Below are 17520 nucleotides of genomic sequence, written 5' to 3'. Positions count from 1 at the left end.
TCCAGAAATTCTTAATTCTGAGTATTTACTCAAGATAAAAGTCAGTGTACTTCACATAAAATTTGTATGTGAATGCTTATGTTTACTTACAACAACAACAACAACAAAAAACAGAAACCACCAAAATTACAGGACCATTGTTAACTGAATGGCTATACAAATTGTGTATACGCATACCATGAAATACTACTCAGAAATATAAAAGGAATGAACTACTGGTACCATTAATCTCAAGAACTCTATGAAGAGTTAAAGAAAAAAGACAAAAAGGAATATACTGGGGATGGAGATGTGGCTCAAGTGGTAGTGCGTCCACCTGGCATGCGCGAGGCACTGGGTTGGATCCTCAACACCACATAAAAATAAAATAAAGATATTATGTCTACCTAAAACTAAAAATAAATTTAAAAAGGAATATACTGTATAATTCCAGTTCTAGGATCAATAAATCTAATCTCTAGTGACCAAAAGCAGATACATCACTGACTGCTTAGGGCCACAGATGAAGAGGACTGGCTGAAATTAGGTACAAAAGAATATTGGGGATGATAAAATATTCTATACGTTAATTGTGATGATGGTTACACAAGTATGTATGTGTGTATATACATACATACACACACGCATCAAAATGTATATGTATAACAGTATATCTTATATGTAATTATTCCTCAATAAATTAAAATACACACACACACACATACACACACGGGTATGATTTTAACTTTTGTCCTAGGATTGCTCTGATCTATACCAAGGAATATGTAATATGTAAAACTCCTATCTTCTCGAAATATTCCATGTCAAAAGGATGTATGAAAAGCACAGACTCAATGCTGCTTAGATTATTCAAATATAAAATACACAGTTTCATTCCCTTGGGGTTGGGTTCTTTGATTCATACAGCAGAATAAGAATAGAGCTTTATCCTTGAAGTCCATTTCAATATCACAAATAAAATTGATATGGTAAGGGCTCTTTCAATATAATGTTTAAAAAATGAGTACAAGGCAACCCTCCTCTAGCTAAGAAAAACATCACAGGCAGCATTAAGATGAAATTTCAGTAGGCTGATGAGATAGCTCAGTGATATTGTGTCTATTGTCTGACAGTCAATTTCCAATACTATAAAAAATAAATAAAATAAATTTTAAAAAAGATGAAACTTCATTGTATTTTACTAGAGTACTGATGATTTAACAAACAGCCTTGTCTAAGATTAGAAACAACTAATACTGAAGGTTAAAGCTACAGAAACAATAAACATATTTTCTAGCAAACTTCTTTAAGATAGTAGTCATATTAGTTAGCATTAATATCAGACAAGAAATTGTCAATTGATGTAAGATGTGTTTAAAACAAATCTTATAAAATTTTAAATGAGCATTTATTAAATGGTTAAATATGCACTAGATACAATGCTTCACATGCCACTGAGCCTTCCCAACTCTTAGATTATCATACCTATTTTACATATAGGGAAATATAAACATAGGGAGATTAATTTAGCCAAATGAGATAGCTAGTAAAATACAGGATTAACCAAAACTCTTAACTACTAATACATGTTCCCCTTAAGAAAGAAACAGTATTTCAAAAGGTGCATTCCATGTGCATATGAAAGATCGAACTATGAGTTGAATAGAAGAAATTCTAGGAAAGCATCTTTGTAATAGATGGATTTAAGAAGGATTTCCTTTAATGATAGTGGAATGTGATGATCATTACAATCCAAAGAGCATGTATGAACACATGGATTGGTGTGAAAATACAATGTTTACAACCAGAGATATGAAAATTGTGCTCCGTATATATAAGAATTGTAATGCATTCTGTTGTCATATATAAATAAATAATTACATAATAAAAAATTCAAAAAAATTTAATTTAAAAAAGAAGAACTTCTTACTACTCACAAAGAAAAATTTGAGTTTTGAATACATGGAAATTAGGAATGCCTATACCATAGTCAAAGTCAACAGACAACTGGGAATTATCCTATCAAATACACAAGTAATTCTGAAACTCAACAAGAAGATAAAGCACAATTAAAAAGATAGACAAAGGTATCAACAGGCCAGATGTGTAAAGGGGATACCAAATGGCTAAATAGATTTGAAGAAATTATCAACCTTCTGGTAAACAAAAACATAAAGCAACCATGAAATTCTATTAAACAGCTATTAAATTAGCAAAATTCAGGATATTGTACAGCACCCAAGAGCTGGCAAAAATGAAATAGGAATTCTTATACATTCTTGGTGAGGGTAGAAACTGTTGGTGCCATTTTAAAAACCAATCTGGTAGAATTCTGTGATATTAAATTAGTGATTGATCTATACTTGGCAATTTCATAACTGGATATGTCATCAGAGAAACTCTTGCATAGCCATTAGTGATACAAAGGAAGATGCTTATTACATAATTAATGCTTATTACATAATGTATCCAAGAGTTGGAGTCAACCTGGGCATCCATCATTAAATTAATTAATAAGAAATTTGTGTTTACTATACACATGAAATACTACAGTTAAAAACAATGAACAAGGGGCTAGGGTTATGTAGAGCTCTCACCTAGCACACACAAGGCTCTAGGTTGGATTCTCAGTACCACATAAAAATAAATAAAATAAAGGTATTGTGTCCAACAACTAAAAAAAATATGAAAAAATAAGCAAGATATACATTCAGCAACACAAACAGATTTCAAACAATGCCATGTATAAGTAAAATAAAGAGAAAAGCAACAATTTTATAAATACAAACATGTAAAGAACTACAAAATTTTACAAGAGCTATGCAACAAAGGACATACCTAAAAACACATTAGTTTTAGTTAAATTAGGGTATGGAAAAATAAAGGGGTATGAGGATTGGGAATGAAGACAACATAATTCAAATAAGAGTAGGCCTCTAAATAAAACTAAATTAACTCTATGCACCTGAAATGTTCTAAGCAATACAGTAACATAAACTACTAGATTTCATAGGTTGATACATGTTTTAGAAATTACTTTTTCTCAGACCATAAGCATCCTATACAAGACATTTTGGGTTTAATTATGATAAATTTGAAAGTGGCATCTAATTCATATAACCATGATAGATAAATATGCACAAATGACCTAATAAAAGGAATACTAAACTAGGAATCTGAGAAGCTGTGACCTAGCCCAGCTAACTAGTAATGTATCTCTTGGAATCTTGTTTATCTGCAGAAGAGGCTTTGGGTACTTCTCTCAAATACATCCAGCTCCAAAATTATTTCACTTTACTTTCTTAATTAATACTTACACTCATGTAAAATTGTTTTCTCATAGTCCAACTCCTTCCTCCCTGCTGCTGCCCTCCCCCATCATAAAAGCAAAACACCTCTACCAAAAAACACCAAGAGTACCAAAAAGCATTCAGAAAATGATATAGCAATAGAAATAATTAGCAACTTAGTTTTAGGGTAGAAAGGAGAAAACATTAAAGAGAGAGAGTGATTTCACAGCCTTTTCATGTACTAACACAGAGCAAGGTTAACTTGAGCCCTGGTTCAGAAAATAAACTCCATGGAAGGTTTTATTTAGTATATGCTATTCCACATGGCATTACATCTGTCTGGCATTAAACTTTCTCAAAGCACATGTTCAAGTATCCTCTGCAGTTTCTACTTAAAGACTAAATTTTGGTTCATCTGTATCAGATTTTGGATAAAATATTACTTTGGACATGATAATCTTTCACATTAAAAATTATGATTCAAAAAAATTGACAATTTATTAAATCAGGAAACTAGTTACACCCTGAAAACTATCTACTTAACAACAAACAAACAAATCCCAACCCTTCTGTCAGAATTATGGATTACAGACTTCCAGAACAAGGATATCAATGGGCTACTGATGTAGCTCAGTGATGGAGCATGCCCAAGGCTTTCAAGGGGATCCTCAACACCATGCCAGAAAAAAAAAAAGTGAAATCAAAATATATTGTAAGTTAGTGACTGTAAATAGTAACTGAGATATCCAAAGAAAAACAACATCCTATTTGATAAAATTAAATCAGAATATTTTGAAATTAGGAGACTTTAAAAAAGGAAAACATGATTTTTGATATAGAATACAGCAATGAATACGAGAAATGAGAAATTACATAACTTGTAGACGTATAGTTCATTCATTTTTAAGCTTAAATATGGATGGAGGAGAGGAAAAAAGGAATTAAGAGATCATAAAATATCAGTTACCGATAATTTCTGCATAAATGTGGTTGTTACTGCAAAGGAGATGATTTTTAAATGCTACTTAAACATAGGGTCTTCTATGAACAGTTCATACCTCAAACTCCATATGTTAAATCTCAATAAATATAAAATGCTAATCATGATGAGAAATGTATGTAATAATCCTCACCTATTGTTTCACAATTTGAACGTTTTAAATAACTTTTACTAAAACATGTATTATAATTGCCACATTTTATTATTAGTTGCTGTTATTCTCTTACTGTGCATAAATGGTAAGTTAAATTTTATCCTAGCTATGTATGTACAGGAAAAAACAGCATTATAATTATGGGTTTCAGTACTATCCAAGATTTGGGGGTACTATTGGAACATCTTGGAATATGACCTCCTTTAAGAGAAGATTACTGTACAGTCATGTGCTGCATAACAATGTTTTGGTCAATGAAAAACTGCATATACAGTGGTGATCCCCTATTGTATTGCTTAGTGACATCACAGTCATCTTAGTTTGTGTAAGTACAATCTGATATTTGCACAGTGATAAAATCTCTTAATCACACATTTCTCAGAGTGTATTCTCATGTTGTTAACTGATACAGGACTATATGCAGACAGATAAATGTAATCTCTATATAGAAGAACATGTATTGAATAGCAGAAGCAGTTTGAAGAAATAAATCAGAAAAAAACTAACTTCTTAGACAATGAAAAATTAAGAATTTAAAGTTTCAGAGCTTTAATAAAAACATACATATTAACTTGGCTTTTGTTTTGTTTTTTGCACTTTGAAAAGTTTTCAATATATCTACATACACAAGATATACTTCCAAAGTATGTCTTAACAAAATTAATGAAGTTCTAAATTTCAATTTTTATTCCTGAAAACAATCTTAAGGCAAATTCTACTTACTAAAGAACATTTTGTTATTTAAATAATATATTGCCATATTTTCTAGCACCCAATTTCAGGTTAAAAACAGTATAACCCACCTCCATAAAATTTAAAATCCAGACTTGCTCACTGTATATTGGAAATTTTCATGTGGTAAAATTAATGTCCTAAAATGCTGCTTTTAAGAATACAATATTCAAAACACTCTCCCATCCAAAGAAAATATTATTTCCTTTAGCAATACCTAAAGATCAGACTTAAGTTTTTAAAGATATGTCTTTATTATCATTTCATAAAAATTCAGGTGCATCTTTGAAAACTGCTGCAGTGGCCAAAATACATTTGCTTAGGTTTATGCCAACTGGGTTGTTCCTCTGTGTACAACAGTGCAGTTTAAGTACAAAATTTTAATTATGGTCCCAACAAAACCATTTCTACATACATATCAATCTATACAACTTTTAGCCTATATGATAGCTATTCAGCTAGTAATATGCACAACATTATCATTTAAAAGGATATTTTTTAAAAATCATTTTATCAAGGCACTTTTCTAATGTAAAATTTTCCAAATTTTCTCTCAATAATGCACTTTTATTTTAGCTTATATCTGTATTCGAAATATATTTCCCATAAATTAAGTCATGCTGCAAAGATAAATCTTTTTCAATCTGAAATACTATTTCAAAAGTTACATCAAGTCATCTAACCTCTCACTGTACTTTTGCAAGCTAATGCATATCTTCTTCCAACATCTGTATGATTTTTCTCCTGTTCTGCAATTCAACATAGGTAGTTAAAGTAAGAGCATAATTCCATGATATTGCATCTGTGTTTACATCTGGCTCTATTCACACACTTAGAAGTGATTTATACAAAGGAAAGCAAAAGGAGGCATAAAAACACAAATCTGAGAAATAATTATGCTATTATTTTTTAAATACTCTCCACAATTTAATACAAACTTCTCATCACATGCTTCAAAGCTACTAAAACTGCAAACATAGGAAGGTATGGAATTTCAAAAATATTGGAGACTAATAAGGGAACAAAACAAGAAGCATTAAATATTTCCCATGCTTTTTATCAGGATTGTCTTAAGAAGTAATTTATGTGTTCTATTTATAAAATACTTTTAAATTATGTTCCATGCCCAATTACATACATCATAATTCCATAGTAAAGTTTTTCAATTCATCAAAAAGTGAACCACACCTATTCAACTAATGAGCTCTAAGGAATTAGAATATAGAATTAAAGAACTACCTGACAGCTGACAGGAAATGAAAAACCACACATGCATGCATACACACACATACACACACACACAATACCCAGGAGAAGTTCATGCAGGCTTACCTGACAATTCAGGTAATGCTTTAATTTAATTCAAGACTACTGCATTGTGGTACTGGTATGAGTACATTTATGGAAACACCATTAAAAATAATTAGGGAAATAAATACTCCTAACATTAAACTTAATGAAAGGCTTAAAGTTGACTGTTATATTAACAATCTTGGGGACACAAAACAAAAAGACATGACTGAATACATTAAGTTCTATGCGATTATGTATAAGTAATAATTTTAATTTATATACTTTGCTGAAAGTAGTATTCTTTGAATACAAGCATGAACAATTAATAAACTACCAATTTTTTGCACTTAAATCAAACTTAGATCCTTAATTCATAATTAGTAAATTTACAATTTATATAAGATGCGATTCTTGACTAAGGAAATGGGATGGGGGAGGGTTATCAATAGGAAATGGATTTGAAAGGGAAAAAAGGTAAAATTTTGAAACCACTAATATCTGAGAGTACTGGTTAACAAACTTTCATAGTTATCTGCCATCCCATCTATATTCTAAGCCTGCATAAATTATGGAAAAATTATTACACAGTATTATCAATTAATTGTTTTCCTTATCATACTTAAACTTTTATACCTTTTAATATCTAAAATAATAAAATTTTCAGGAAACCTATGAACAAAAGAGATTAAAAAGTATAGTAAATATACACTGTAAATAGTCAATCTTTACATTTTCTTCCTCAAGCCTAAGAAAACTTTTTTTAAAAGGAACATGATTGCTTTAATGCAAGACTAAAATAATATCAACCTCAATTCAAGATTTAAAAAGCTCAAGTTTATAAGATTATTCAAGTTAAAATATTCCTACTTCTTTCTAGTCTCCATAAACAAGAAAATGCTTCTGTCTAATTTATCCTGGGCTAGTTTTAAATAACAATAAAATCCAGAATTATACAGCAGATCTCAATGAGCACAGAAGACAGACAGACTTATGACACAACTATATCCATAATCATTTTTGTTAGCATCCTCTACTGGTGGTTTCCAAAGACAGCAAGAAGAAATGGTGCTAATAACAGAAAAATATGCACCTGCTATTCCATCTAAGGTGAATCAATTAGCATGTGGTCATTAGCAGCTACAGTACATTTCTCAAGGAAAGAAAACCATGTCACAAAGAGAGTAGAATGTGGAAAATCATAAAAGACAGATTTTAAAAATATAACAGAGCATTAAATTACAAATGGCAATAATCAATTCAAGCAATTCTAAAGTCACTCCTTTATAGATGACTAATGGCATTACCATAAAGTTACTCCACAATGCTTGATACTTTAGCCAAACCTTACTCAACTGGCTTATCCCTGTCAAGCTACATTACTTGAAACTCCCATTAATATTGTATTCTGCAGATATATTCCAGAAAGGAAATTAAAATGTTTTACTAAAGGCTTAGTAGTAAAATCTGCATACCTTATTTCAAAATTAATAAAAATATTATGTATCCATAAACAACATAAAATATCTCTATGATTATCTCTCACTGTATATACCATTATTTCATTAAAAAGATTTAAGAGTTTTTTCCAGCCAATTCTATCCAAAAACACATCTGCAACTTAAAGATGACTGCATTGCTAAGGAATATTAACCAGCACCTATCCTGAGGTTTCACAACACAATGGCATGTAACTTCATTTTAATTTGCAAAATATGAGGTTAAATCAAATAGCATGGCTATAATGATCAGCAATGGATAAAATGCATGAGAACAAAAAGAAATGCAAGAATACAAGCAAAAGTGAGGAAAATGGAAGATACCTGTACAGTGCTATCTTAAACACCTTTTGTTTTCTGAGAGTAATGCATACTGCAGACAAGGCTTTTTGTGCTAAAAAGCCCCAAATCTGTTTTTCTAATATTAAACACAAAGGAAAAACACTGACAGCAAGCCTGGTAAATAAATCCCTCCCTCGAGAATGAAAGCAGCAGACAAGAGGGGGCTGACATACATGCAGGAGAAAACTAAACACCATCTTTTTTCTACCTGCACAAGTTGCCATTTGCTGCAGCGATCAAGAGTCTTTTTCCTGTTGATTTCAAGTATCTTTCAGGATAGCTTTATTCCCCTTTAAGTCATCTGTTGATACGTCTTACGAGTATAATATTCATATCACTGAATGTCTAGGAGAAAAATCCATTCTTTCCTGTTCAGGTAAACATGTTTACAGCAGCTGCACAGTCGCTGGGTGGTTCAGACTCACATGTCACACACATGTCGTCAGCAACAAGAAAAGCCCCTTTCTCAGGCGATCAACATTTTAAATAAGGTAAAAAGCAAGCAGCCCTTTCCGAACCAACTTACCTTTCATAAAGCCACATCAGCAGCCGCCGCAACAGCTCAATATAGAACACACACTATGTGACGCTAAAACAGGAAATTAAAATTGCAATAGCCTATGCTCTGCTCCTTGCTATAACAAGTCATGTCACCACAATGAGGATACCACATATACCTTTCGGTGGTAATTATCAAACGTCTTTAAAATGCAGGTATTTATTTGAGAAACTGAAATCATTCATGAAAGCGGTGATTTTAATGTCGGCTCAAATATGTTAAAAATATGTTTACGATTGGAAGAAAACATCTTGGAACAGCCTAAAACCTTCCTATCTGCTTCTAGACAGGAAATCCCACACAAAATCTAAAATTGCCAGGAAAGGTTACAAAACCTCGCGTTTCACATCCCGGAGGGGAGGGAGAAAGAGAGCCCAGGCGCGGGGGGGTGGGCGGGGGGGACCGCGCAGAGTTTTCACTTAAACACATATTTCCTCATTTTCTGGACGCGACACCGATCCCATCAGGGATGCATTTATTCCCCTACTCTTAAAAACTCGTCGAAAAAATAACGCAGGAGCCAAAATGAGATCCTGGGTCCGAAATGCACGCGTAATTCCTTATATAGACTCGGCCGCAGCCAGCGCAGGGCCGTTGCCGCCCATTATTATACAAACAGGTACCCGGCGCGGGCGGGGGCATCTCTCCGCCGCGCTCCCGCCGCCCCCGGCCGGCCGGCCAGTCTCGCCCCTCTCGCCACAGGAACTGTCCAGACAATAACAATCAGCAGACATTTCACCGCTGAGCAGAAGGGAGAGAAGGCACGGAATCGCCCCCCAGATAAGCTGAAATACAATCAACTTACAACGTCTCTTTAAACTGGAAAAGGCGACCGTGCAACCACCACATGTTCGGGTCTCGATCTCTCTCCTTGTTTCTGCCTCCCTCTCTTAAAAAAAAAAAAAACAAAAAAACAAAAAAAAAAAAAACTCCCAAGGCAGGCAGAGGGGTGTGTGTTTCCCTGGCACATCAGCACAAATCAATAAACACTGCAACTGCGGCGCGAGCAGCAGCCCCGAGCGTCCGTCGGTCCGTCCGCCCCATCCCCCACCCTCTTCCACCCGAGACCCAGAGCGCCATCCAAGCTCCATTATCCGGCTTCAGCGCTCCGTGCGTCCGGCCCAGGTAATAACTTCCCCAAAAACCGAAAGAGAAAAGAGAGGCAGAAGCACACAGCCCCATCCAGGCGCCCAGAGCGAGTCCTGCTTGGGGAGGGGGATCTGTCTGTGGTGCTTCCAGATCTCTTAAAACCAGGTAATAACTCTACAAACACACCGAGCTCGCCGCCATCCACAGAGCTCCCTGGAAGCAGCAAGTAGGTGCCCGTTCCTGCCTGTCCCCTCTGTGCTGCCCCACCAGCTCCTCACAAAATGGGGACCTCCCTCACGCGGATCCGCGCCCCAAGATCGGGAGCCCGAGGGCAAAGTGGCCGGGGGTGCAGAGGGAGGAGGGGCGTGTAGGGACCCGCGTCTCTGGAGCCCCTTTCCGCGAGCGCGCTGGTCACAACTTTACCGCCGCCGGGCGAGCCGGGTCCGCCCGCGGCGCGCACCGCCTGCGCCCGCGCACACGCGCGCACGGACAACACGCAGCCCGGCCGTCCGTCCCGCCGCCGCCGCCGCCGCCCGCCGCGCGCCCGCAGCCCTGCCCGAACCGCGGGCCCCGGACTCCAGCGCCCGCCGTGGCCGTGGCGCGCGGAAGCCACTTTGCACGGTCAGCGCCGGGCACAAGTTTGTTCCTAGGCTCCCGGGGGCCTGGGCGCTGAGGGAGCAGAACGCAGAGAGGGCTGAAGAGGAGGGGGAGAGGGAGGCGCCGAGGGGCGAAAAGAGTGGGGAAAAGTGCGAAAAGAAGCAACAGTCGCTCCACCCGAGACCAGAAAAGTGGCCGGCCGCGTCCCTGCCGGCCGCCCTGAGCCGGGGATGCGGCGGCGGCCGCGGCTAACGGTCCAGGGAGGCGGCAGGGGCGGCAGGAGCCGCTAGGCGGAGAGAGACCAGGTAAGAGACATAACGGTTCAGGGAGAGCGAGCGGCCGCGGCGCGGCTCCGGCAGTGGCGGCAGCGGAGGGGGGCAGAGAGCACTACTTTCTACTTTCCCACTCCACTTTGCCCGTCCCTGCCCCGGCCGCCCCCAACCCGGCTCGCCCCCCTCATCCCCGGGGGCGCCCCGGCTGCCCGGCTCCCCCTGACTCCGCCGCTCCCCGGTCCCCTCCGCCACTCACCGTTATTGCGCCGCGGGTTCGCCTGCTTTCTGCGCTTACACCTGGGGCCATCCGCCATGATCCTCTCGCTTGTGTCTAAATGCTCGAGTCACCTCCTCCCCCTCCCTCCCTCCCCCTTCCCCCCCACCCCTCCGCCTCCACCCCTCCCCCCTCCCCACCGCACCTGGTTTACGACACTCGCGGCTTTACGACATCACCTTCCTTACACCTAGAGGCGCTCGCTCTACGGCCGGAACCTTGTTGCTAAGGACAGGACGGTTTGCGGCAACCTAGGACGCTGCGGAGTTTGAATTGAGAGGAGAGGGAAAAGTTTTCCTCAGGTGTGGTTGGGTGAGAGATTGGGTCGTTGAGATACTGTGGGGACGTGGTCAGAAGGGCGACAGGCTGTCCGAGTGGGAAAGGTAAAGTTGGAGGCTCAGCGGCGTTCTGCCTCTGGGCTAGCCACACCCGCCGAGGCTGTCTAGTACGCCGACGGGTCTGGCTGCTGCTTCTCTGGACCCTGTGCCCCCAGAGCGGCCCCTCTGAGCATCCCGGGCGGCCGTCGGCCCTCCCTCTTCCTGAAGGTTGGGCCCGGCTCCCACGCCCCACTCGTCAACCCTGCGCACTCCGGAGCCCGGGAGAGGGTCGAGCCCTGGGCAACCCCGGGGAGTTCCCAGGATTCGGGGAAGGGCAGGTTCGGGGAACCGGGAACAAGTGATTGGGGAACTCGGCCCATGACGGCGAGGACACGCAGAGTCACGAGAGCAGCTACCTGACCCGCTCTGTCCTGACTGCCTTCCCTCACACGGACGCACGGTTTTTCCCCTAGAGAACCAGGATGGGAAGTGACTTCAGTCAGATTGAACTTAAGCTGGACCGAAAGAGGCGAGAAGTTCCGCTTGCAGTAAAGCGGAATGAGTAATCCCCACACGGTGCCCGTCTCACTTCCTCATCCGAGCATGGCGCTCACCTGCTGTCACCTTGGCCTCCCCCGCCCCTGCCTTCCTCCCCGCCCTCCCCGCTTTCCTCTCTGGGTCGACCGCCGGAATCGTAGGCGTCCTGACTTAGAGTTTAGGTATTTAACCGGCCACGGTTTACTTCTTAAATGAGCGGTCGTCGCTGCGTAAGGACCGTATGGCAAGAAACAGATGTCTTCGATGCAGACAGATTGCTGATTTTTATCTTAAGTATTTGACTTTGTACACGTCCGAGGATTTCTGAAAGACCACGTATGTAGCACCACAAATACTGAAAAAGTTGTCTTCAGAATGTGGGATGGGGATTGAGGTTTCTCCTCCCTGCTCCCTGCCCTTTTAACATGAGGAATTTTCTGAGAACAACTTTATGGAATAAATGAGCTATATTTCAACTAATGGTATCAATTAACAGTGTAAGAGTAATCTATAGAGATATCAAGCAAACTGAAACCTGACATATGGGACTGTTAGAAATAATCTAGTAAATCACGTAACGGTGCTAGTATAGTAGATGCTCAGTCAATTTATGCCTACGATTTTTGTCTTGCCTATGTCAGGAATTTTTATTAAAATTGCGATTTAAACACACCCCACCAGAAAATGTAGATGATCCATTGATGAATCTCTTCAAATCTCTCAACCGAAATAACCTTACAGCTAAAGTCTGGTAATTCAAAAATCAGACAATTTAATCCTGAATATAAATTAAAAGATGCCCCATTCGCTTTGGCATTTTGAGCATAAATGCTTTATTTATCAGTGCACAAAATGGGACTATAAATATTCTTTGCTGTATGTTATGTATCTGTACTCTTTCCCAATGCCAAAACTAAAATCATTGTCTCTAATGATCATTTTAAGTATAGGCATTTCTCATTTCCCTCAATACCATGTTGACTGAAACTTACGTACATCAAAATGCTTGGTCCAATTGTAATTTTTCCTCTCTTTTTAAGGACTGTATGATATTCTTCAGTTGTCTTCTGAATCAGATCATAGACTGTCTTTTGCCAGAAATTTTCTCCAAACTTTTTAAAAATTGCTAACCTAATTTCCAACCAGAAAAGCAAAACATGTATATATTTCTAGCTCAAGCACATTTTACCTACCCTTAAACTTAGGAATTATTTATTATACATGCCATTTTTTCCTTCTGACTTGAAAATTCTTACCAAGTTTCTTTCACTATTCATCCTCACCTTAAATATCATAAAGAGACAAAATGAAGTAAAGTAATTTTCTTCCTTACTTTAGTGGTCACTAATTTGGTTAACTTGGGCCAGATATTATGTAATCAGGTAACTTATTCGGTAGGTTTTTGTTGTTGTTGTTGTTCATTTTTGTATCCTCAGCACTTAACAGAGGGCCTAGACATTAGTAGATACTTAATAAATTAATATCTGCCCTCATCACATCCATCCTTAGAAACAGTTGAAATCATGACTGTGAAAGCCATTTACTGTCTTATCCAGTCTAATTGCTCTTAATTTAAATTTCTTCATAATCATTTTCCCTAAATGATTAATTCTGTTCAGTCCTGTTTTTTAAATATGTACAAATATCGAGAGGCCAAATCTAATATAAATTTTGTAAAAGCATGTGTTAACTATATTTTATAAATTAAATACTTGACTGATAAACCTTATATAATATTTTTGAAGACAATGAACTCTAGACTGAAGAGAAAGCATGCAAAGTAAATTAAAAAATGAAGTCCTGCTTTAAACCTGATGCATATATTATAGTTGCTTATCTCTTAAATGTAATTGAAGATAGGAAAACTTTAGAATCACTTTATAGAGAAATTTATTAAGATTTAGATTAAATTGAAGAGAGTAGGGGACACTGATAATAGTGCCATCATACAGCATTCATTCAGTAATATGTTAATGAAATGTTACCTTGCTTTTACCAAACACTGTGATTATATATGCTAAAGGACAAGTATTCTAAAAATGAATTATCTTTTCCAAATTTACTGAGAAAGAATAAATGGGTAAAATATTTTAGAATTGACTTTTATATTTTTTTCATAATTTATTTGCAGTTATTTGCTTTTCGTATAAGATGTATAAGTTCAACATAAAATTATTTTCAACTCAAAATTGTACATATTTCATGGTGTTCCACATCAAAGGTATGATTTTCATGTACCTCACTTTCCAAACACATTTAAGTACAACAATGTGTGATTCTTTAATCATCAGAATTTTAAAATTGGTTAATTTCATGGAAATCCTGATAGCATGTTGGTGTTACTCCTCCATTCAATGCTTATTTTCCTAGAGCTTTGATGGGGAAAAGAATACATTTGATACATGCTAACTCTCAAAGTATATTCTAGGTGTAGGTCTGTTCAAGCTTCTACTTATTCCATAGCTCAACTAATAAGACTCTGAATCTGATTCACAGTGGTACCAAAGAGAACAATGATCATTTCATTGCTGCAATTTCACCAAATTCTGCTGTCAAGAGTCAAGCAAGGAAACATGACCATAGGATGGTATAGAACCAACAGTTTTCTTCAGGACCCATTTCAGCTTTTCAAATAAAGCCTCCCAGGAGGTGATAAAAAGGACAAATGTGTATAAGTCAATGAAATGTTATCAGATGGGGCTTTCTATATGGAGAGCAAGTTTTCAGGATTATTTTGAGTATAATGAGATGTTAAGTATAAATATTTTTAGGTAGAGATGTTTGTAGGATGTCAATGAAAATCCAAAAAAGTAAAATTAGTACTGATCTTTTCCATAAAATCTCAGTAGTTAAAGAGGATTGCTTTCAAAAAACTGCCTCCATGAAAGACAGTTTTTATTATTGATGTTATTTGTGAACATGGAATCCCTTTTTAATAGTTAGAATTATAGGTATATAAGACAGCAGCATGAATATTTTGAATTTGTATTAATTTTAAGTATTTGCCTTGATATCAGAGTGCCAGTATCTGGTTTCTGCTGCTTTTTTTTTTCTTTTTACCGTGTATTTCTTTTCTCTGACATCTTGACTTCTTTTAGCTGCTGAGTGGTTGTGAATAGAGTATGGCTGTTTCTTTGACCTACAGCCCTGGATTTCTGTAATCCACAGATTCTCAGGTATAATCACAACTGCTGTTCAGCCCTTGGACCGAAAACAAAAAGTGTGTGTGTGTGTGTGTGTGTGTGTGTAAACCTATAAGCAGGCTTTAGATGTCCCACCAATGTGTTAACAAAATTGGTGACAAAACCCAGTGTTCAGTTATACTACAATTTCAAGATCTTGGTCAAACCTTTCTCATTCTTTCATCCCATGCCTCTTTTTTTGCTCACTCTCTTTATCCTACTTATATAACTAGACCGGCCATTGTGCCCCTCCCACTGGTTTACTTTTTGATCATTCTCTTAATCTTTCTTTGTGCCAGGTCTGACACAGCTCTGTTCAGATCTTTTCCCTTTCTCTTTCAGGTTAAGATTTTTAAAATTGTTCCCAGCTCTATAAAATGCTTTACTTTTTCATATGATGTTTGTTACTCTGTCACAAAATTCATTCCATGCTTTGAGTGGCTGACTTCTGTGGACCACATCAACCAAGTCCTTTGCCCTCTGGTTTCTGTTTGGTTTCAACCAATTTGGGAGGCATTGACAAATGATCAGAAAACAGAGAGGAAGAAAGAGTTGGAATAATCCACTCTTCCTCCTGCCTGATTGTGGTTATAGCTTCATTCTACTAAGGCCCATAGCTTTTGCCAGACACCTCTGTCCCATGCCTAAAGACCTTGCAAAGTTCCAGAAACTCCCTTCTTCCATTTGTGCCTTCAGGCCTATGGATGGTAATCGTTGGATGCTTTATCATTTCTTCCCTTGAAACCTGCCCATACCTTTGTAAATAGTCTCTTCATTATACTTTCTTCAGTTACTCTTTGAATATGTCATTAGTCTCCTGCCAGGACCCTAAGTAACACGCAAATAGACATTAAAAATTACTTTTAATGCTATTATCAGCCAAGCATTCCACTCCCGTGAAGTTTGAATATAATGTCTTCTAGTCATTCAACATGTATATATGCATGTTCTAATGTATGTGTACATGCAAAATCTAGTAAATACAATTACATAGCAATTGTTCAATAACTTTGTGGAATGAAGACCTCTGTCTTGATTGACCAAAAATCTGGTGGGGTTTGCTTTATGTTCTTAAAACAATTCAAGAAAAAAAATCACAATAGCATAGTATTGTGGTTATAGCTTCATTCTACAACTTCAATACCTAATTGTCCCCAATATTTTTCCTACTCTTTAATGATAGAACTGTTACTCTTTATTACATAGCTCCTTGAAATAATGTCTCTATTTCCCTCTCTGCTACTAGGTGCTACTGTGCTACTAGATCTGGCCATGAGATGTAAAAGTGGAAATAGTGTGTGCAACATTGAGGAAGTTCTTCAAAAGAAGATGATTCACCATTCTTTCCTTCTTCCTGCTGGTTGAAATTAGACTTGCTGGCTCAAGATCCTTACGGAAGGCAGAGTAACAAGACTGAAAGAGCTGAGTCCTTGACACTGGAATACCAAAATCACCCTTGAATTTCTACCTCCACCCACTTTCACATGGAGAGAAATAAACTTTTATTTAAGTTACAGTTATCCTAGGTTTTCTGACATATATAGCCAAAATTATCTTGTTCACTATTACTACAAGTTTAATGGATTAAAAAATGTATTGTAATTCTAGAAGTCAGAGTACAAAATGGGTCTCATGAGACTAAAATCAAGGTTTTGGCAAGATGAGTCTACTTCAGAAAACTCTAGGGAGAGTCTGTTACTTTGCGTTTTCCAGCTCCTAGAGGCTGCTCACATTCCTTGGCTCTTTAGCATCTTCTTCAAAGCCAGCAACATCTGGCAGTCATTCTTATATTGCCAGCTCACTGGTTCTTTTTATACTGCCTCCCTCTTCCACATAAAAAGGACTTTGCTATTCAGTTGAACCCACCCAGATAATCAGGACATCTTCCTACTTTAAGATCAACTGATTAGCAAGCTTAATTCCATCTGCAGTTTTAATTCCCCTTTGTGATATAACCTAACATTCACAGGGTTGGGTGATTAGGACATGAACACCTTTGAGGGCCACTGTTCTGCCTACTATAGTGTACAAATTTTTAAGTTTTGTGATTTGAGAAATACGTTTTTACTTTATGATTTACCTTTAATACATTTGCAACTTATACTATGCTAATTGGTCATTACTCTTTATAGAACATTTAGCATTGTGCCCCATAATTTTTTATTTTATATATGTGAAGGACAGGTAGTCTAAAAATGAATTATAATCTTTTCCAAATTCACAGGGAAAGTGTAAATAGGTAGGATTTTTTCAGTATTGAATTTTTTTCATATTTTTAATAATTTACTTGCAGTTATTTACTTCTCATACAAGATTCACATGTAAGTTAAGATAAAGTTCAACATAGAATTATTTTCAAGTGTAAATTGTACATATTTTCTGGTGTTCCTCACTTTCCAAACACATT

General features: G+C 37.6%; 2 protein-coding genes across 4 annotated transcripts in view; one reads left to right on the top strand and one right to left on the bottom strand.

Moving 5' to 3' along the window:
* ZEB1 (zinc finger E-box binding homeobox 1) overlaps positions 1-11194 on the bottom strand; it is a 167967-nt gene extending 156773 nt beyond the window's left edge. For all 3 annotated transcript variants that reach the window (XM_081297384.1, XM_081297385.1, XM_081297386.1), the window contains exon 1: positions 11060-11194. In XM_081297384.1, the coding sequence (XP_081153510.1) occupies positions 11060-11117 (58 nt within the window). In that variant the 5' untranslated portion in view covers positions 11118-11194. The remainder of the gene's footprint in view (positions 1-11059) is intronic.
* LOC308652267 (uncharacterized protein) lies at positions 9371-16629 on the top strand (the record flags this gene model as incomplete). Its single annotated transcript, XM_081300041.1, has 4 exons — positions 9371-9464; positions 9819-9970; positions 10100-10836; positions 16360-16629. 3 exons carry the CDS (start codon positions 9371-9373, stop codon positions 10781-10783), a joined length of 930 nt encoding a protein of 309 aa, XP_081156167.1. The 3' UTR covers positions 10784-10836; positions 16360-16629.
* Positions 16630-17520: the final 891 nt, after the last annotated feature.

This window comes from Spermophilus citellus (assembly GCF_964194105.1).
Source record: "Spermophilus citellus genome assembly, chromosome: 6".
NCBI lineage: Eukaryota > Metazoa > Chordata > Mammalia > Rodentia > Sciuridae > Spermophilus > Spermophilus citellus.
This window is presented reverse-complemented; position numbering and strand designations above follow the sequence as displayed.